At 36.0% G+C, this 22,988-nt stretch overlaps 1 protein-coding gene across 39 annotated transcripts in view; it reads right to left on the reverse strand.

Annotated features, from left to right (window-relative positions):
• Positions 1-22,988, reverse strand: part of svila (supervillin a) — an 83,002-nt gene that overhangs the window by 56,501 nt on the left and 3,513 nt on the right. For 30 of the 39 annotated variants that reach the window (XR_014609055.1, XM_084135810.1, XM_084135809.1 and 27 more), the window contains exons 1-3: positions 6,453-6,825; positions 2,687-2,747; positions 2,085-2,170 (exon numbers count right to left, since the gene is read on the reverse strand). Coding sequence is in view for 33 of the 39 variants with exons in the window: in XM_084135810.1 (XP_083991936.1) it covers positions 2,085-2,170; positions 2,687-2,747; positions 6,453-6,507 (202 nt within the window). In the remaining 6 variants the exon portion in view is untranslated. Of the gene's footprint in view, positions 1-2,084; positions 2,171-2,686; positions 2,748-6,452; positions 6,826-13,454; positions 13,603-16,367; positions 16,437-22,988 lie in introns of those variants that run through there. The other 9 variants (XM_084135811.1, XM_084135808.1, XM_084135795.1 and 6 more) reach the window with 5 other exon arrangements.

Consider the following 22,988-nt stretch of genomic DNA (forward strand, 5'->3'; position numbering starts at 1 on the left):
CATCAGTGTCCCATCCCCCCCAACACATATGTCCAGCACCCATCAAGACAATGCTAAGTGAAACAACATACAGTCTTGAAGCAACTTGTAAGAACTTTGATCAAGGCACTATTACATACTTATTTTAGCAGACAGTTGTCATCTAATGTGAATACAAAATGTCTCATGTGAATACAGTATATCAGGGACAGCCCTCCTTAAATTAAGTGGGACTAAGAACCACAGTGATCATTTAGTGTTCAAATCCTCTTTGGGATTGAACCTTTGTATTAAAATTCTTGACCATTAGGATAACACACCTCCATTAAAAAGGTGCAGAAGTCAACTGAATCTTGCCAAGTACAGTCGTTCTCAGAATTAATCATACCCCTGGTAAATATGATCAAAAATGGCTGTAAAAAATAAATCTGCATCGTTTATCCTTTTGACCTTTCATTCAAAAAATTGGCAAAATCCTAACCTTTCATTTAAGTAAAAGAATTGAAAGTGTGGGGGGGGGGGGGATCACATTATGAAATAAATGTTTTTCTCCAAAACACGTTGGCCACAATTATTGATACCCTTTTATTAAATACCTTTTTGCAATCTCCTTTTGCCAAGATAACTGCTCTGAGTCTTCTTCTGTAATGCCTGATGAGTTTGGAGAACACCTGACAAGAGATCAGAGACGATTCCTCCATACAGAATCTCTCCAGATCCTTCAGATTCCCAGATCCATGTTGGTGCTTCTTCTCTTCAGTTCACTCCACTCATCAGGTCAGGGAACTGGGACGGTCATGGCAGAAGCTTCATTTTGTGCTCCCTAACACATTTCAACACAATCAACACGTGTTGATTTTGATGTTTGTTTTGGATCGTTGTTCTGATGGAAGATCCAACCACGGCCCATTATAAGATTTCTAGCAGAAGGCGTCAGGTTTTGATTTTTTATCTGTTGATATTTGATAGAATCCACGATGACATGTATCTGAATAAGAAGTCCAGGACCTCCAGCAGAAAAATAGGCCCACAACATTAAAGATCCAATGGTATATTAAATTGTACACATGGGGTACTTTTTATCCTTGTGTGCACCAAACCCATCTAGCGTGTTTGCTGCCAAAAAGCAAACACTTTTTTTAGTTTCATCTGACCACAGAACCCTGTGCCGTTTGAAGTTCCAGTCGTGTCTGACAACTGAATATGCTGGAGTTTGTTTTTGGATGAGCGAGGAGCATTTTTCTTGAAAACCTCACAAACAACATGTGGTGATGTAAACAACCCCTACATTTTTTTTTTATAGGCTTTCTGACCCCAAGACTCAAGTAATCTCAGCAATTCTCCATCTGTGATCCTTGAAGAGTCTTTGGCCACTCAAACTTTCATCCTCACTGTCCATTAAGACAATATAGACACACGTCCTCTTCCTGGCAGATTCGTAACATCTTTAGTTGATTATAACTTCTTAATTATTGCCCTGATGGTCAAAATGGGGATTTTCAATTCTTTAGCTATTTTCTTACAGCCACTTTCTATTTTGTGATGCTCAACAATCTTTTGCTGCACATCAGAACTATATTCTTTGGTTTTACTCATAGTGATGGATGATTAAGGGAATTTGGCCTTTGTGTTTCCTCATATATAAACTCCTGTGAATCAAGAAGTCATAGCTGGACAATTTCATGTTCCTAGTCACCCTGGTGTGCTAAAAAAATGTAAATATTAATGGGAATATACTTCAGACATATTTTATTCATAAAAAATTCTAGAGGCATCAATAATTGTTGCCAACGTGTTTTGGAGAAAAACATTTATTTCATAATGTGATTTCCCCCCACTTTCAATTCTTTTACTTCAATGAAAGGTTCGATTTTTGCCAATTTTTTTAATGAAAGATCAAAAGGATAAACGATGCAGATTTATTTTTTTACAGCCATTTTTGATCATATTTACCAGCGGTATGATTAATTCTGAGCACGACTGTATATGACAGAGCTTCTGACTGCTAGTATAGTGAGAGTATTCACTGTGTAAGTATTTAACTAGTATATAATAGCCATGATAAAGAACCACACACCTGAAGTGTTGATGTATTTTGTACTTACCCTTGGGTGTATTTCCCAGCAGACTGACATCTACTTCTTTGTTGGTTCCCTCGTCTTTCTCCTCAAACGAGAACTCTTTCTGGAAGCTGGACAGAGTGAACCAACTTTAAATTTCAATACATTTAGCATATAATACAACAGAAACAAAAGAGGTCTCAGTATTGCCTGCTTTTGTAGAAGCAGAACCTGAAAAGGCATCTGAATCTTGGCAGAAATCACACAGTCCCATCCCAAAGAAAATGTGAAATGCAATATTTGCATATTTTCTTTTTATAACTGGATTTTTGTTTTTGTTTTTTTAAGATTAAATATTTTCCTGACATGAAATAAGGTCACAGCATACAAGAAAAGGGCAACAACAAAAAATAATTAGCTGGGAGAATAAATATCACACATTTATCTAAAAGTGTAGACATCTCAGTGTTCAAGTGAATCCACCATTTTAAAAAGCATGACTACATCTGTACACAAGAGGTACACATACAAGACTTTTAAAGACTGAGATACTGTTGGTGTGGATATTTTCCATGGAAATTGTACAGTAAATCAAAACCCAAGTTATATAAACATTCTACATATTTGCATAAAAATAAGGATCTTACCTAAGAGCTCTCCGTTGTAGTTTGGTACTGTCAACTTTAGGGGCTGTTTCTCCTGTGAAGCCTGTGCACACAAAAGAAAGCACAGCCTTCAGACTAGAAATACTCCTGCTGGTGACAGAACTGATCAGCGAAAGATGTTTCAAAGGCCCCATGTGAAGGGCAGGAACGAAAACAATAGTATCCATTTCATGGACGTCAACATGGTGCTGTGTCCATAGCTGAACAGACTTATTTCTGCATGCACACATGGGTACATCTGTATGCAGAGAGTCAACTGGCTGGGCCCATGTGCTGAATGCTGTTTCAACAGCTTTGTTAGTCAAAGTGACTACCATGTAGGCCTAATGCACAAAGTCATCTGTATCTCATCTGCATTTATACTATCTGCGTGGTTTATACTGTCTCTCAATATAAATATAAAATAATAATATAATAAAATATATCAAATCAAATAATGGCCGATAACCAATATGGTGATAACCAATATACAAGCATCCCTTCAAAACAAGAAAGAAAAAAAATATTAGTCTGAAGGGATTCATTTAACAATGTTTTGGTTCAATATTCACATGAGTAATGCAATGAAATGACTATATGCTGTTGTTATCATGTGAATAAACACATGGAGATCTGACATATGAGCCTCACAGAGGGATCAGAAGACCAGAACATGCGTTTCCACTTTACCCACAGATCAATAGCCTTACCACACACATTCATCCAGACCAAACAACCTTTCTGACATCTAAAAATTTGATATTCAAATATGTTAATCCACATTAAGGACTGTGGTTAGATGTCATTTCCTCCTCCTCTCTACAAACACTATTTGAGGAGAGAAAGTGAATGAGAGTGCCAACTGATGGACTCTGTTTTGGTACAGAGCGAGTTTTCACAGCTGGGATGAGTATCTGCTAAAAACATTCCTCAGCACATAAAAATCTCCTCTTACTTAAGTCACAGGGCCTGCGGATGAGACAACATCAACTGAAGGGGGAATGAAAGAGAGAACAGGAACATTTTGGAAGGAAAGAGAAAATATACACTTATGAAACTGGGTGGAGGCAAAATAATGTGGGGATTTGTGCAGTTATAGAAATTGTTGTTTTTTTTAAACTGTGAATTCGCAACAAATGACAGACATTCTGGTACCCTGCACTGAGGCTAACTTCATGTACCATTTGTTACTGATGTTTATTGTTGCATCTGGGATAATTCAACTACAAAGCTATTGCTGCTCAGACAAACTAAGTGATTAATGATGCCAACGTTAAAAACAAATCGTTGACAGATTTTCCAATGTCCTTACAGTAAATTAACACTACAGGGTAAATGAAAAGTTAATGACAATGTTTCCCATGCAGAAGCAGGAACAAAAACACACAACCATCAAGCAAACTGACAGTTAGTAACGCAGATAAAGTAGATTCACTCAAATTTTCCTAAGCACTCATTATGTGCATTGCATGGTCTTGTTGAGAGCACCCACCGCTAACAGACATCCAGAAAACACTGGCTCTGTGCCCTCTTAAGTACAGATGCTAATCAGACACAGTCAAGTGTGACATTTGAAGCACTTTAAATAGCATGCATGTTATTCCACAGCCCTGTAACACACCAAAATACCTCTCTGATCTACAACAAGCATCACATTGAAGCTGATCGCACAGCTCTGAAACTTGTTCCGGTTAATTTTACGTTCCAGCATATCACACCTGTTTTCCAGCACAGTCAGTATCTAAATAATAATATGGTGACTGATAAACTTGCATAACTGTAGGGTTCAGTCATTGATATCTGGCATTAGTCGGAGATAAAGCACATGGAGGTTATTGAAGCAAGTCAAAGCCTGTGCTTTGGTCATATGACCAGATCATAAATCCAAGGCTTACAACAATTGTCACAGTTTATGAAGGCACATTTAGAAAACGTTTACCACAATGTAAGTAAATACCGTAACTTAAAAAAAGTTATAATATTTATTTATTGTATTAATAAACTATGTAAATAGATTTAAATTAATATGTAATATTTAATACAATACATGCATTCGATTTTGTAATATTTATCAATAATGAAATACTTTGATATTTATTAACAATAAATTATTCAAAAGTTTGTGGTCAGTAAGATTTTCATCGTTTCTGAAAGAAGTCTCTTATGCTCACCAAGACTGCATTTATTTGATCAAAAATACTGTAAAAAAAACTGCAATGAAATAATATTACAATTTCTATTTTAATGAATTTTAAAATATTCTTTATTCCTGTGATTGCAAAGCTTAAATTTCAGCAGCCATTACTCCAGTCTGCAGGGTCACATGATCCTTCAGAAATCATTCTAATATGCTGATTTGGTGCTCACGATACATTTCTTTTTATTATCAATATTGAAACGGTTGTGTTGCTTAATATTTTTGTGGAAATCGTGAATTTTCAGGATGCTTTGATGAACAAACTTCAAAAAAAGAACAGCCTTTATTTGAAATAATATTATAAATTTCTTTACTGCTGCTTTTGATCAATTTAATGCATCCTTGCTTTTTCTTGAATGATGACTGAAACGTTGTATTGCTGGCAATTTATTGCTTTTTTAAAAGCAATACTTTGGATTAAAGCGTCTGCTAAATGATTAAATGTAAATGTTCCTGAATAAGGATCGATCGATCGATCGATCGATCTATCTATCTATCTATCTATCTATCTATCTATCTATCTATCTATCTATCTATCTATCTATCTATCTATCTATCTATCTATCTATCTATCTATCTATCTATCTATATATATAAATACAGCCCCAAATCACTTCAAGTGGTAAAACTACATGAAAGTCATCAAGTAGTACATGCTAGTCATGAATTCAAAACACAGTTACAGGATGAAACCTGTTAAATAGGAAAACACTGTGCCAAAATGTGGCAGTGAAGTGTTAGCACTTGTCTCAGCTAATAAAGGATTAGTCTTCAAGAGGAATAGGATTAGCCAATGTGGACACAGGAAGTGTGCCATAGTGCATATGTATGGCATCACTTAAATCATGATTTTTAATGGCGCTTTATGTTTTAATACCAGATCAACTCTGAACATTCTTCAATGCCCTTCAAAAGAGTCAAACTGTAATTTAGCAATACACAGACAGAGAGGGAGATCTTAAGAGTCTTTTAAAAAGACAGCTGGTGTCTGCACTCCAGGAAAGGGGGAATTAGGTGAAGGGGAATCTCTAAACCCATTCACACATTTACGCATTAACCCATTTACATTTAAAGCAGTCAAAACACTGACTAGGATACTTCCACTATAAATGAAAGCATATTGAACATTTTAATAAACTATAAATTCATTTGATGCATAAAATATGTCTAAGAGTGCATTGCTGGACACAAACACCTGTTATAAATGTGAAAATGCACCATTTACTTAAGAACGCACAGGATAAATGGAAAAGCATGTGCCGTTGCGCAAGTGCACAGTCCCAAACAAAACCATTAAAAGGCAATACTATGCGTCAAACTCTCTTAAACTGACTAACAGACTCAACTACAGAATTTAAACTAGTGAAAATATTCATATCTAAACCACAGTATGCAAAAGAGACGACACTTGCTCTGCTTCAAAATGCCTCAGTTCTCTTTTTTAGTCAGCGAGTCCCTTGTCCTGAATACTTCTGTCCTTGGAGGCTCTAGCACCATTAAAACCCAAGCAGTATTAACAGAGATGTGGTGGGCCCGTCCTGTCCTGTCCCACCCCAACTGCCATTTACTCACCTTGGCACAACTTGACATGGTTGATATAGTTGAAGATCCAGGGGTTCCGGTACATATTGATAGAATAAAACAAGGAGTGGATGACTGATAAGAAAAGAAAGTGACCAGAAAGGTGGGAGGGGGAATAGTGAAGGACCAAAGAGAGGAGGAAAATAGGAGAAAGAGAGAGAGAGGACTGCAGAAAGGCAGCAGAGTCTGAACTGCAAGGTGATGCAGAGTTAGCTGCAGCAGTCCTGGGACAGCCAGAGAAGGGAGGTGGAGAGAAAGAGAGAGAGAAATGCTGCGAGAGGAGGAGGAGAACAGTATCTCTCCAACACTATGACACTATGCTGACGGAGAGCCTCTTGCTGTCTGCATGGCTACTGCTAAATGCTAGCAAGGTAACTACGGTGCTAATGCTACTCACTGCTAATCAGATTAACAATACTGAGGCTGGGGGACGAGGAGGGAGAGAGAAAGATATAAAGAAAGGGGAGAGAGATGGAGGACAACAACAGTCAGACAGTAGCGGTTGTGTGCACTAGCAGCTGCATACAGTGGATGTGTGTTTAGCTTTTAGGACAGCTGAAAGGGTGAGAAAGTAAGAGAAAATAAGTGCCTCAAAGGAACAAGAAATTCCAATCGTCTCTTAGCAATGACATACGCGTGGTACTTAGAGAAGAAGAGAGTGGAAAAGCAAGATCTCTGCCATGGAGAACATAACTTGCCAAGTCATATTGTTGTGCTAAGTGCTCAAAGGAGGGACAAAATAATAGACGATGTGTGGACTAGAAAAATGACTTGATTTATGGACTCATCAGGTCTTTCCCGTTCTGTTTTCCCAATATCAACAGAAGATGCTGCGTGTTAAATAGGTTTAGATTTTTCACTTTTACTATCCTGGTCCCTGTAGTGTACGGGGGGAGGGGGGGACTTCATTGCTTGAATTTCTTCTCAGGATTACTGGTGAGTTTCAAAAGAATGAATCTGACCGTGTGCATCTGTTAACTCCAGGGTTCAAATGAAATAAAATATCCATACCAGCAGCCAAACTCAGAAATTCTCATGCAATAAAGTCACCCGTTTGATGAAGACACTGACTGCTGAAGTCTGCTGGATAATAGTATAAAGAGAGAAAAAAATAATGGTAAAATAATGGATAGTGGAAGAGAGCTAAAGTTAAAATGTAATATTATTCTATTATAATTGCAATTTAAAATAACTCTTTAAATGTATTTTAAAATGTACGTAATTTCTGTGATGGCAAAGCTGAATTTTCAGCAGTCATTACTGTCTTTAGTGTCACATGATCCTTCAGAAATCACTCTAATTTGATGATTTGGTGCCCAAGAAACAGATTTTTTTTTATAATTATCAACGTTGAAAACAGTTTGTGTTGCTTAATACTTTTGCGGAAATTTGTGATACATTTGATAAATTCTCTCAAGTTAAAAAATAAGCATTTATTTAAAACGATTTTTTGTAATATTATACATTCCCTTACGGTCACGTTTTATCAACTGAATGTATCATTGATGTATTCAATTAAATTAAAGTTTCAAAATCAAAAACTTATGGATCCCAAACTTTGGAACCAGTTTATAATAAAGATTTAACCCTTAAATACCTATACAGCTGCCGTCGGCTAAAAATAACTGTTGTTCTTAAATTTTTTAATAACTTTTGAACTGCTAATCCAATCTGTATGCTTTAAAAATTCCAATAAAGAGGAGATTCGCTAAACTTTTGTAACTTTGGTTAAAGCAACTTGAAAAAATAACAAAGGACCTTTTAAATATTGCCTGTAATATCATAATTCTCCTCTCTTTTATAAGCCATACATGAACATACCAAAGCGGTTCACAACACAAAAGAGTTCCCAGTCCGACCCAGAGGATTTATGGAAACTACATAGCAAAAACTGAATGTCCATTCAAAAATCTGTGACAAAGCAAATATGCGACAAAAACCATACATCCAATTTCCAAATCTCTTATCCTATGTAAGATCAATATGATGCTGGAGCCTTAGCCAAGGAAACAGCCTGGACGGATGGCCAGTCCACTGCAGGACACAACAACCATGAACATATCCCAAAAAACTAACAGAAATTGACTAAATTGACACAGTCAGTTTTGGGGACTAGCAAATGTATTTATTTACAGATTCATCAAACACACTCTCCAAATCAGGTATGGCAAACACATTCTGTTGCTGTGTGAATGCAGCCCAAATTACTAACATTATAAATGGACTATAAGGGGAAGAAATATATTGAAAAATGCACAACTGGGACACAAAAGAAAGGACCCAGGGAGGCAGTGTAAAGAAGGCGAGACATTAGAGAATGAGGCCAGTGTGGAATGTAGGGAGAGTACACAGCAGCAGAGAGAAATAACCTCAGTGTGCATTCGAGCAAGCAGGGCATTTGAACACTCATGTACATGCAGAATGGCATTTGGCCTGCACTATTTCTGGCCTTTTATCCTGACTGCAATGTTTCCACTGCAATACTTATCCTCGTACACAAACACACACCCTTAAGGATGGCCCGAGACTGAGACCCATCAAAAATCAAGAATGTGTCAATGAGTGTCTCAAGTGGCCAGAAAAACCAGCTGCTGTTGTTCTTGACACAATTATAGGGCCAATTCAAGATAGGGCGCATCAGTATCTGATGGAGATAAGATTAATCAAAGACCATGATCAGGAAATCAAAGACATTCCAGAGACTGAACTAATATCTAAGATAATCAGCACTTGAGTTCTTGTCAGGATCTAACTAAAGTCTGAATAGGGATGACATCACCATGTGACTCTCGAGAAGGGCATGTGCACTGCCTTGTCATTACACATAATCTACTAGTTCCTCAGAGACCAGTCTGCTTTCTCAGATGACAAATACCACAAATATGACATCAGCCCTTAATCCAAAACACACCATCTAATGACACCATCGCATGCACACGTGCTGAGTATTTACAGCTCAAACTGTTGGGCTTGGTTTAACACCATCTGCTCGCTACAGTTGTAAATAAAGATTGAAGTGGTAAATGGTGACAATATACTCAAGCAAACAGAAATAAAGGGGAATTATGAGACAAATTAATCAAAAAGGCAATGTAAAGGGTCTAAGCTTAAATCCAGATTTTTAAAAAAATATTATAGACTTCCTGTGTATCAGAAAATTTCATAAAAAAAAAAAAAAAAAACTGGCCACAGTTTGTAGTTTGTAGAACTTTAGCTTCAGCATCTACCATTTATCAAACAGTAAATGGCAAATGTCCCAGCAAACATTAACGGAAATTAAAGGAAACCTGCTTTCAGAAATGGTAACATATGGGAAAAGACAGAAAAAAAAAGATCGGTTTTAACAATTAATAAGATGGAAAGGGTCAAATATGACTAGCAGAGAACTAAACCAAAGGGTGTCTGGGCTCTCTTGATAAAGTTAACATACTGTAACTCATGTTCAGCTTGGCTCTGACTTCCACACATATCAACTTTCAGAGTGTCTCATGCCAGAAAAACAAATCCTGGCAAGGAAGTTTAAGTTATTCTGACTTTTGGTTTTCTAATAGATCTAACTTATCTTCTAAATGAAACCAGACAAGTCTGAAATATTCTGCATAAATGTATGTCACAAGGTGCTGCCTTATCTTGCACTGGATTATAAAAATAAAGTTTAACTGCATCTCTTTAAATTAGTATCTGTCTTTTCCCTAAGAGAGTCCAGTTTTAGAAATACTGTTACTGTATGTATATATTTCTTCCCTGCTACATTCAATAATAAAGTAGAATAACCTTACCACAGTTTACAGATCCAAAGCAGCCCATTTGATGAAAGCCATTTCAGGTTATGACTCTGAATTTAAAAAAAGCAATGCTGAACTTAATGAACATCTGTGTAAAACTGAATCAACTGATAAATGGCAGGAATCCTCAGGCAGATCAAGATTCCATTTATGTTTATGCTAGAAACCTGAATCATTATAGGTGGAATGTGAATAATATGCAAAAGAATCACGCTACATCAGTTACTCAGTGTTTCACTTCACCCCTGTAATTGATGTAGCAGAATGAAATCTCAGACTGTAACAAAGGAATGAACCGATGACCCATAGAGGCATTCTGCTCCATTTAACCAGTATGACTTCTACAGTGCTTGATATATGATCGAAGTCCTGAGATTGGGAGGTGACTGGTAAACGCTCATGGAGTCTGGTTTTAACCACTCATTGGTCACCTGATAAGGGTCAGTTTTACTATGCAATAGGAGGTTAGAAAACTGTCCACTGGGGATGTGACGGTTGGGACATTTTCCCACCGGTTAATAGACACGTGACAACACCGGCTCACGCTGAATTGAGCAGACTCGTTTAGTTGTTAATCATAGTGTCTGTTCTCTAACTGAACTCAATTATTTTTATTACTGTAAAAAATAATAATAATAATTACGGTGGGGGGCTGTTTAACACCGACTATCATAGCAAGCCTACTGTCCACACATTCCACATCACATTTACCTAAAATTACCACACACACACTAAAAAGGGAATGTGTTTTCTGAGTGGCTGACTCTGGGTCACCTCTTCTTACTTTCCTTTGTCTGAACGGCTGGACGGTGTCAATGATGTGGCTGGACCGTGTCAATGATGTGGCTGGACCGTGTCAATGATGTGGCTGGACCTTATGTGTTAAGCAATAGGAGGGGTGTGTGTGTGTGTGTGTGTGTGTGTGTGTGTGTGTGTGTGTGTGTGTGTGTGTGTGTGTGTGTGTGTGTGTGTGTGTGTGTGTGTGTGTGTGTGTGTGTGTGTGTGTGTGTGTGTGTGTGTGTGTGTGTGTGTGTGTTCGTTCAGTGGATAACCTTCACTGAGTATCTAGGGCACCAATGACATGTCATCTTCTAAATGAAGCCAACAGTTTCAACCAGGGTTTTGAACTTTACAGAAAATATAAACAAGTTTAAGTATACAGAAGACAACACTCACCCAAAAAGTTGTGTGCTATAATGTACACTATTGCTCAAAAGTTTGGGGTCAGACAAAACTTTTATTCAGCAAGGACACACTGAATTGATAAACAAAGTGATAGTAAAGACAGTTAGTGTATAATGTTACAAAAGATTTCCTTTTTTTTTTTTTTACTTTCTATTCATCAAAGAATCCAGAGGCTGCTTTAATATTTTTTCTACAAAAATATTAACCAGCTGCATTCAACATTAATAATATGAAATTGTTTCTTGAGCACCAAATTATGGCATAACAGAATGATTTCAGAAGGATCATGTGACACTGAAGACTTGAGTAATGAATGCTAAAATATTCAGCTTTGCCATCACAGGAATAAATTGCATTTTATAAAATATTAAAATTGAAAATGCAGCCTTGAAGAGCGTAAAGACTTTTGAACATTTTAAAACAAAAAATCTTACCAAACCCGAAATCTTACCGAATTTAACTGTAACGTACACATGTCAGAATGATGTCTTTGGCTGTTCAGCGCATCACAGAATAAGCATTATTTTTAAGAAGCTGTCAAGTAAAAAATAGTTCAACATTCTAAAAGGCATCTCAGCAATCCTGTGTTCTGTTCTTTGCGTTCAACGTCTTTTGAATACAAACTTGACACTTCAGAAATGCTCTGAGCTAAACACTGTTGTGACGCATCACACAAGTGAATTTTGTTATAGTGACAGAAAGCACAGAGAATTATCCTTAAGCCAGATAATAAGTCATTGTTAGCCAGTTGAGCTTCTTAAGCTAGAGTGAGTATATTTAGCACAAGGCATATAATTTACAGCTAACACGCAAGTCATGCTATTAAGGACTACAGACACAAATACTCAATGGAAAATGATATTCCGGTGGGGATATTTACATAGCTTAAAAGCTTATCCAGCAGTACAAAATGCGTTTTCACATCCTAATCACATTTGACTGCATATGGGTATAAAGCCTAAGAGCCTAATTTCCTCTTCTGACCTCATGTTGTACAGAAAATATTGTTTGTAATGTGTATCTGCCATTTGTGTGGGTCTATTTTGGTCAGAGAAGTGATGGAGAGAGAGCAGGTGGGGTCACTGAACAGCTGTAAAGCATGAGGCATCGTTATTTAGGCTTACTGCCCGCACACATATACAGGCACACACACACCATTAAAGGATACACAACAGAAAGTGGTCACTGGTCAGGAAAAAACAATATGGCTGCATCTATAATCTAAGGTCAATGATTCACAAATAGTGGTTATGTACAAAAGCACCTCCCATTGAAACAGGCTTTCAATGCACATGATGTCTAGTGATCTAGAAGGCATTCAAGTGAGCTTTAAGCAAATATAATTTAGTCACAACATGTATTCCTCTGTACAAATTAATAAGTTGTAATTTATAAATACATTTACTCCGTCAGACACTATTTCTGTTTTTTTCCACCAACTGCCAAACTGCACACACAATGGGTAGTGAAGAACAAATCAGATTGGATTTGTGTGTGCCCTGATGGCTTCTTACCTCCATATACATTTTTCAGCTTTCAGACTTAACCTATATTGTTCAGATGGGATGTGCAATGACACCCAGTGGAACAAGCTAAATACAGTACTGACCTGCCCACTATGATGTTTAAAAAGCATTTATAGCAACTTCACACAGTCCAAAATACATTCTTACCTAGAATTAAGTTTTAGAAATTTGTCTGTAATGGGAGGTAACAAATACCCTTTAGGATTCAAGACCACTCAGTTCTGCAGTCTATAAGCACTTTCTGCTGTCTTTCTGTGTTTGTCTCATATCAAAGTTCACTCAGTCTTAATGGACACTGCTCAGTCTCTCTGCACTCTCAGTCGCTGTACTTACAGTAAAGAGAAACCAGATACTGGGATTCTGGGTTCATTAAAATCTACACACACTAAATCTTATAAGAGGACACAATTCATTAAAATTCACCATTTTAAAAGTCTCAAACACCACATACTTAGTTCAATAGAAGAATACAAAATACATATGTCCAAACTACTTACTATAGCAGTAACGGTTTTCAGATGCACCTCACTGGGAAAAGTGGCCTACAGTTTCAAAAGTGAGAGGGTTAAACACAGTAGTATTAAGGATGGATGTATTCGCTGCTCTTCAGAGGAGATGTATCAGCTCTGGAGAAGGTCAGAGAGTGAACAAGCAACAGGAAGAAGGGAGGACAGCAGAGGGCCATGTGGTACTGGTACACACACACACACATACACACACTGTGTATGCTCCCCTTCACTGTCAGTCACACCCCCTCTACAGGAGTACTGTGTGGCAGCTAAAGATCTATGTCAAGACAGACATCAGATGTATTCAAATATAGCACGGTGCTTTCCCACCACAGCCATGCCATAGCAGGCCTCACAGAGTGACAGGGAGGAGAGTAGTGGAAAAGTGATCATGTGATATGAAAGCTCAAGGACAAAGTGAAGTTTGACACACTGATGTGATGTGCGAGCCAGCTAAAGCATGAATGCAGATCGAAGTAATAAAACTGATAAAACACAAATATTTCTGAAATAAATTATATCACGTTTTCCACAAAAATATTAAGCAGGCATATGAAAACCATGTATCCCTGCTTAATGTTTTTGTGGAAAGCGTGATACACTTTTTTCAGAATTCTTCGATAATTAGAAGGTTAAAAGAGCAGCATTTGAAATTTTGGAATTTGGTACATTAAATGTCTTTATTGTCTATTCTAAATGTTTTATTTGTCTCTATCAATGTACTTTAATAATCATTGCTAAATAAAAGTATTATTTTATTTTTTTAAATACATACTTATGAACCCAAACTTACATTTGAACAGCAGCACATACTTATTGAATAAAACAAGTTATTTTCATTTTAACATTTACTCGAAAACTGTACTGATAAAGCTGTGAGTAGAATTTGGAACTGAACAAGTGAAAAGATAAACTGCTGTTTGTTGTTAATCTGAAAGTGGCCAAATATTGTGTGATTAATGTTCCTGCTGAATTAACTTTACAGTAGGTCTAAATCACTAGGCTGGAACTAACTGCTGTACAAATAACTTTTTTATTCTGCTGCCTCTTAGATCAAAGCAAATGTGTAACACATTGTGAAAGGAAGGTGTCCAAGTTGTTTCCTCTCTAAACAAAACTAATGTTCTAATAAACTGTACACTAAACAGACAGAGGGATCTCTGGAGTAAATGTGATGACAGTGTGCAGGACAGAGTCTAGGTGTCAGCATGAGATAAAACAGATCATGGCTGTTTAAGATTACTGCAATCTGTGAGAGTGAGGAGTAACAAGGGATAGCAAATGAGTGTGTGAGAGATATAGATATCACACAAATAACACAGAGAAATACACTGAATATGGCTGAGATCATCACCTGAAAGAATCCAGAGCTCCACCTAGTGCCCCTTCTCAAACCCTCACACACGCATGCAAATTCAACTATTTTTCCTTTTCTTTTTCCTTATTATCTTCACTTGTGCAAATAGGTCAAGTAAACAACTTATCAGTAACCTTTGAGGAAAGTTAACTTTGAACAGAATTAGCCAACAGCCTTTCCAGCAAATACTTGAATTTTCTAGCTAAATAAAACAAAACATTCCTTTGGAGACATAATTATTCATTATATACTTTTTGTAATATTTTTGTAAAAGAATAAAAGATAATATATACTTTAAAAATTAAATAAATTATATAATATTATAATACTTTATTATTTATCTAAATGAGGACATACATATATACATACATATATACATACATATATATATATATATATATATATATATATATGTATATATGTATGTCCTCATTTAGATAAATAATAAAGTATAATTTAATAATATATATATATATATAATTCTATAATATAATTATAAAAAAATATATATATAATAAATAATAATAATAGTGTGTGTATATATATATATATATATATATATATATATAATAAATAATAATAATAATAATAGTATATATATATATATATATATATATATATATATATATATATATATATATATATATATATATATATATATATATATATATGTATATGTATATGTATATGTATATGTATATGTACTGTGTATATGTATATGTACTATGTCCTCATTTAGATAAATAATAAAGTCCTCAAACAGCAATTAAACTGATAATGTCTTAATTCAGTTGGGCAAAAGCCAAGACATATCAGTGAAGTTCAGTTATGTCTATATATGTAAAAAAAAAAAAAAAAAAAAAAAAAAAAAAGTACCATGATAAGTGGCAGGACAGTTTTCCGGTTACTTGTTTTCTATTTTATGGAGTTGTGTTTTTACTTTTAGTCCAAATAGTGTATCTGCATGCTTTACCCATAAACCAGTAAATAACTCAATTGAATGACCACACTCTCAAACCACTCCTAAATCAACAGAATAATCCTTACATAGTAACTTGTGTTCACACAAACAGGAATCATCACTATGTAATCAACTGGTTATTCTGCTTTATGTTCTTGGCTCAAAGCAGGACACTCTTACACAGTTCAAAATACTAATATGACAATGTATTTTTGTAGGCAACCTTGGAGCCCGGAATAAACATTTCTCTGTCACTAGAAGAAAAATCTTATTAATCTTATAATACCTTATTAAATATAGTATTAGGCAAAGCAAGTTTGAGTGATAATGCATATTTATAGGGGAGTAGGAACAATTACAAGTTAAACTCCAACACACAAAAACGCATTCTTTCATATGCCTCATTCAAATTTGCTAAACCAAATGAGGCTTTATAACACACAACAAGAAACAACGATAAACAGCACAAGAAAGAGATCTCTGGATGAGCATTATCTGAATAACTTATCAAGATTAGATAAGCAAAAATATGACAGCATGGAAACAGAGTAAGAAAGATATGTTGAATCTATAAGCACTTTACCTCTCAACATGCTCTCTCCCTTTAGCATTTCTCTCTTTGCACATGGACACCAGAGTGAAATCTAGGATCAGATCTGATCCATCCTACAAAGACTGTAGTCACTGTACACAGGCATGCCAAATGGGATGGTCTGGGAAGGACAAGACAGCCCAGTGAACTGAGAAACACGTGACAGGACAGTGTGCCCAAAACCATGATGTGGTTTCACACCAGAGCAGCTTTGGTACCACAGACTGTTTTTGTTAGAGGTTAACTCTTCATGACCAGTAAGATGCGAGAGAGTTTTAGGGTAGCAGGCAGAAAACAGACACTGGACCTTGCCAAAGCTACAACGGCTAGCCCAAACCAGGGGCACAAAGGGATAACAAAAACCTGGCCAATTCATCAAGAACTCAAAATGAATGGAGATAACAGTTCATTAGTGCTGCAATGTTTATAAAGGCACAAATCATCACGGAAAACTTTTAATGAGGGTAACAAGTGGGTCACGGCAGGAAAACATTTCGTTTTAAATATCATGGAACGATGCCAGTTGGTCCATCTGGCTAGACACACAATCAGTGTAGCCTCTTTATTCGTTGGGACATCTGCATCTTCCTGTGTTAGCAAGGAACTGAAAACTCAGTCCTTGCCAAAAACAACCAGATCTGATCTGTGAACAAGCCTGATGCTTATTATGAATAAACAAACATAGAGGGACACTTAAAAATACACTTACTCTATAATGTACATTTAAAAATAATAATCATACACGAAATTGGGAAAGATTTTATAGGAAAATGTTATTTTAGGCATAACAGGTGGATAGAGGGAAAAAAATGTAAATGACCAATAATATCACAGTTGTCAATCTGTTGTATCTGGGAAAAGCTGACTTGAGTCTTTTGAATTGATGACAAGACTTTCTGAGAAAATAATATTTTTTTTTATTACTCTCTTTCCTTCTGTGCTGTTGGTCTCCTTTTTACTAGTTACTATTGTACAGCACATTGGTCAACATTGTTTTGTTTTAATTGTGCTCTATAAAAAAAAATAAAAAAAATTGAAATAAAAATATAATATAAATAAATAAATTAATTAATTAAAAATAAAATAAAATAAAATAAAATAAAATAAAATAAAATAAAATAAAATAAAATAAAATAAAATAAAATAAAATAAAATAAAATAAAATAAAATTAATATTCTATGTAATTTAAGATAATTTACTAATTTAATTTAATTTCGCTTAACTCTGATTAATAATTTGAATGGTTGTTCGTGAAAAATAGTAAGTTAATTTACCTGTGAAACACCATTGGAATTTTTTTGTTTGTTTGTTTTTCATACACAATAGTACATTTCTGTTGTTGGATATTTTGTTGCGTTAGAACAACTGTCCCACATTAAAAAACAATGACATGGAGTGCAAATATTGGTGAAAAATATTCTAGTCAAACCAATTATAATTAGTGCCAAAATACCAATTTATTTTGATAAAACAAGATTGTTTGATTAAACAAGATCACAACATTCACATCATAAGACAGTTTTAGCCTTTAAAATGAAAGACACTTTAGGCTAAAAGACAAAAGGAGTATTATATCCAGTTATATAAATTAGTACCCCCCTTGTCAGTCCCACCCCAAATGTTTCATGCTTAAATGTTAGAAACCTATTCTATTACTAGATTAAGACAGGTAAAATATATACAGCTTGACATTACTGTATATATGCACAGCATGGGGCAGGAAAACAAATATAGTTAAATGTGCATCACTTTATCTCTGTGAATGCTTTTCAAAAGGCCAACCATTAGCAATAGAACAGGAACGGATAATAAAAGAGTGTGAAAAAGACTCATCCTCTTTCCAAGTCTCTCCTCAGGCAATTTTTCCATCTCCGCTTCTCCATCGATCAAATGAAACTTAGAGACTTATCTCTCCATTACTGCATTATGTCTGACAGATATATTGAGCAAAGATAAGCCCTAATCTTTTGATAAGCATTACTGGGAGAAAAGACAGTGGTCTCATAAAACTGTAAAGTGCCCAATTTCCTGTGCTTCTTTTTTTAGCTACTCTAATGTCAAACTAGTAAATTGAAGTCAACATGATTCCAATGTTTTACCAAATTATATTGTAACTCATGGCTTGTATGTTAAGGACAGTAGAGAACTCAAACATAATGAGGTCAGAAAGTCTGAGACCAACGAAAAACTATAAAAAGAAGACAACAGAAGCATTTTCACTAGCGTCTCAGACTTTTAGACAACAAAGTACACTAAATAGAGAGGACATTGTGTAAAGATATATTTACATAACTACGTAATTTACACATGTAAACTATTTTTTGCATATGGATTACTAGTATATACAAACTTTAATATGGAAACTATGCAAAGCTTTATGCAGAAGCACCTGTAGACACAACACTCTTTTCTGCATAGTGCCAAAAAGCAAAATTGGAATCAAGGAACAGGTTATTTCCAGTAAAAGTGTATTATACTACATAAACTGAAGGTACACTATATGGGCCAATGACAATGAAAGAGCTTTAAAACTACACTGATGTTTATCGAGTTTAAGGTTTCAAACATAAAATTAAGCCATAGTATTTTATTTTGAACTTATTATCAAAATATTTTCTTAGTCTGTTAATTTGTGCGGACTGTTGTGCCACCTGACATTTTGGTTTTAGTTTAATAGAATAAAGTGATAGGCCTACATGTCTTGAATGTATCAAATTATTATAAAAGTAAATAATGCACTTGGACACAAAAAGATGCACGTCATGTCATTGACCCATATGTGAAATCAACACAACCCTATACATTGCGAGTAAATTACTTGAATATTCCTCCTAAATTTCATGCTAGATGCCTAAATAATGTCTGTCCAATTGCTAATTGCTGGATTTCACTCTAGAGACGTTACTGTAGCTCATTTAGGAAGGTGTGGAGAGAGCAGGAATACAGCAAATTGGGTCACAAGTTCGCAACAATTGGGTTTTCCCTCTCCATATTTACAGAGCACATGCATTGATATCAATGATTCGGTGCTAGCTTACAGGGTTGAATATGAAGTCATTAGCTAAGTTTCCATCCACTTGTCAATCGAATTATCTGAAGTTCGGTAAAAAAAACTCATGCGAATAAAGCTGTTGAGAGTGTGTTTCCATCCAACGGCTTTAAAGCGAATAAAAACCTGTGCGTAATGACGTCACATGCTGTTTTGCGATCAAATTGGTATATCGAATTGATTTGAGACATTTTAAGGCGTTTCCATTCATTTTCGCACTGAATCGCACAACATTCAAGCAAACATTTGCGAACAAAGTTTTGCTAGACAAAATGGATCGCGCCATCTACCAACAAATGATCAATATTGCACAACTTGTAATAGTGCTTATGTGCCAGCTGATAGCGACATATCAAGCTATATAATAAAACAATGACGCTATCAACACATTGCTATGATGATGCAGATGCACGTAAATGCCCGACGATATTCGGCAAATAACGTTTCCATCAGCGTTTATCGCATAAGCCGTATATCGATCAAGATAAAATCCGATGAGACCGAACGTATTTCATTTGAGTCGATATTCATGAAATTCAATCGAATTTTACTGTTTCCATAAGGCATTTTTCATTCGATATCACTTAACTCGGATAAAAACGTGTGGATGGAAACATAGCTATTGTCAAAATACCACACAACATGAGCTGTAAAATCTTTAACATGGACTTGAGACTATTGGCATTCTACTTAAATTATGTTGAAGAGAAAGATTTTAAACACGATGGGGTGGGTTCTTTGTGTGTGTGTGTGTGTGTGTGTGTGTGTGTGTGTGTGTGTGTGTGTGTGTGTGTGTGTGTGTAATTTAACATGCACTAACTTGGGTGGAGGTTTGATCTCCCTCCAGATCTGGCTTTTTGCACTCTTACGAAGAAAATTCTGAGGGGAGCCTTAATTGAAAAATCATGTTCGCTCTCTTTCTCTCGCTCAACCACAGGCTGAACCCATCACCTCTGCAAAAAACTGCCTCCTTCCTTTTTTCCTCTGTGACATCCACTTTGCTTAAGCTTAGTGCCATTTGCACAGGCAAAAGTTTGCAGCCGACAAGGCTGTATATCGACAAATCGATATGAAAAACAGAGTTGCACTTAGAGTGCAATCCATCCACAACAAACCATACAGCAGGCAACCAGGAAAAATAAGACGTGTGTCTCCAAAGCACGTTAGTATTTTTCTGAAGTGCGTCCTCCTCATGACATGCAGGGATTACTAGATAACCTCAGGTGCATCCAATAAAAAGCTTGGATCAATCTCCACTTAAACCATACCAATAAACGATCTCATTCTCATTTTGTGTTTCTTGGCTAACTGATTTAATTGGCATCATTTACTTCAAGCTACAATAAGTTACAGAAACAAAAACCATCCACGTAAAAGTTCCGCTAATAAAATTACTGCTGACTACCTGCCAAAGTCGAATGATTTCGCTGAGAGCAAAAGAAAGGCTAAACTATCCAGCCAGGAAAAAATTAACACAACTGTGCCTGCATATTCCACATTAAGAAAGTAACCAAATGCCATTTGTAAACCACACATACTGTAGTTTAACAACTGTCTGGAGTTGTTAACTTCCATCAAGTGGGCACCAATATTTTAAACAAATGCAATTAGATTTAACCTTCTCAAAGCAAGCATTCAAACAGCTGACGGTGCACATAAAGAACCAACCTAAAAGCACTGCTGTCTCAAAAGGAACGAGTGGAAGAAAAACAAAGATATGACCCTTCCTAACCTCGAAACGGATGTGCTTTTTCTGCTGTGACCCACTTTCACAAACACATAGATTTGAGCAAGCAAATTACTCAAGAACAATAACAGTCGTGGCCCCCATAAGAGGACAATGTCTTCATTAGGCCTTAGAAACAGACTGTTTTTCCCAGAGTTCCAGAACTCATGTGGCCCACTGCCAGAGAACATTCTGAGCGATCAACACATCTGGGATCCTCATGTGAGCACTAAGTTTACGTTTTTAACTACGTGTGTCTGGGCAGAAGGTATGTCAGTGTGTAAATATGGTGCTAAGTCAGTCTATGGTCAGGAGCGTACTCTGCAATGAGAAGCTTAAAATGGGTCACATCACAAGGATGAAAATCTGATTTTCCTTGAAATTTGCAGAAAGAGTTCAGTGTACTGTAAAAACATACTATGAAATAACTATGTATAACTTTCGAAAACTTTAAACTTCCTCCCCTGTGAAAAAAAGACATTTTTTTTAAATTAAGCTGCATGTCTCCTGCTACTTCTAAATTAAACATCAGACAAATTAACACATTTATACATCAGCAATGGTATTGAGAAGCGCTACTGTACCTGCCCAAAGACAGAGATGTTATATGGAGAAAGTTGGATAAACTATTGTTCCTAACAACAAATGAACAGAAATAATAACATGTAGCACCTACAGCTCTGCACTTCCTTTTGTTCTGAAGAGCAACAGCATTATTTTTTAACAAGATCCCTGATCAATTTCCCAAAGGTTATGTCCAGGCAAAATCTTTCAATGGAGAAACCAAATGCAAAGGCACACCCACCAAGCTACAGTTTGGCCTACAAGCAAAACGCAAAAGCCAGGTGCTTGTTGTGCTTCAGTTTATACTATTTCACAATCTTTTCATGCCTCATGAGCCCCAGCTGCTCCTCATCCCAGTGCAGGGGGAGATTTGAGGGCCCCACACCAGTTCACGCTGCTCTTCAAACCCCAGTGCTGGATCTCTAACAATGATGTCAGCCTCTGCGCTTATGCAACAGGGTCAGCCATTACTCAGAAAGAAAGCAGGAGGGTCTACAGAAAGGTTTTGCTCTGGTATAACACTGGGACTGTTTAAAAGAAGGCTCAGGGGCACTAGAAAGGGCACTTTTAAGAACATTAAAGTTCTAATTTTTTACTTTAGAACGAGCAATTGTATCTGTGACATTATATGAGCCTGTCATGTTTATATAATATTGTAGGCAAACTTAAAGGAAATATTTATTTTGTAAATGTTCTCATTTTATTCCACACAGCTCCTCAGAGTGAGATATTGTAGAGTTAGTTCAATAGTAAGATTTGAAAAGGACAGATGAACAAAGAAACAATGATGTGCACCGTCATCCTGTCATATGATAAAAAAACAATGACTTTGTGAAGGAAATCACAATATTAATCAAGGGTAACAGGAAGTATACTGTTGGCGAAATGAAAACAATTGCCTCACTGACTGGTACTCTGGTGCTCTCTCCTCGCGCAGACCAGAGCAGGACTACAAGCTGCTATTATTTTGTTTTATTCTGATTAATAAGCAGTTGCTTCAGTAGGCCCTCTGTGTCTGTTGAATGATGGGTGTTACCGTGCCAACGTCGACACATGGTAATACCCCCATTAAGCAGACATATGGTCTGAGAAGTGTGTGTGAACTGAAACATCAAAGCAAAATGAAACTGATGTATTACTCATGCATTTTCACATGCAAAATATTTTAGGATGGATTTTTTTTTTAAGCCATTTACAAGTACAGTAAAAGAGTTTTGTAAAACATTTTAGGCCCCACTGTTAACAAGTAAACAAGTAAAGTCAGGTAACAAC

Source organism: Abramis brama (genome assembly GCF_963993115.1).
Source record: "Abramis brama genome assembly, chromosome: 14".
Classification (NCBI taxonomy): Eukaryota; Metazoa; Chordata; class Actinopteri; order Cypriniformes; family Leuciscidae; genus Abramis; species Abramis brama.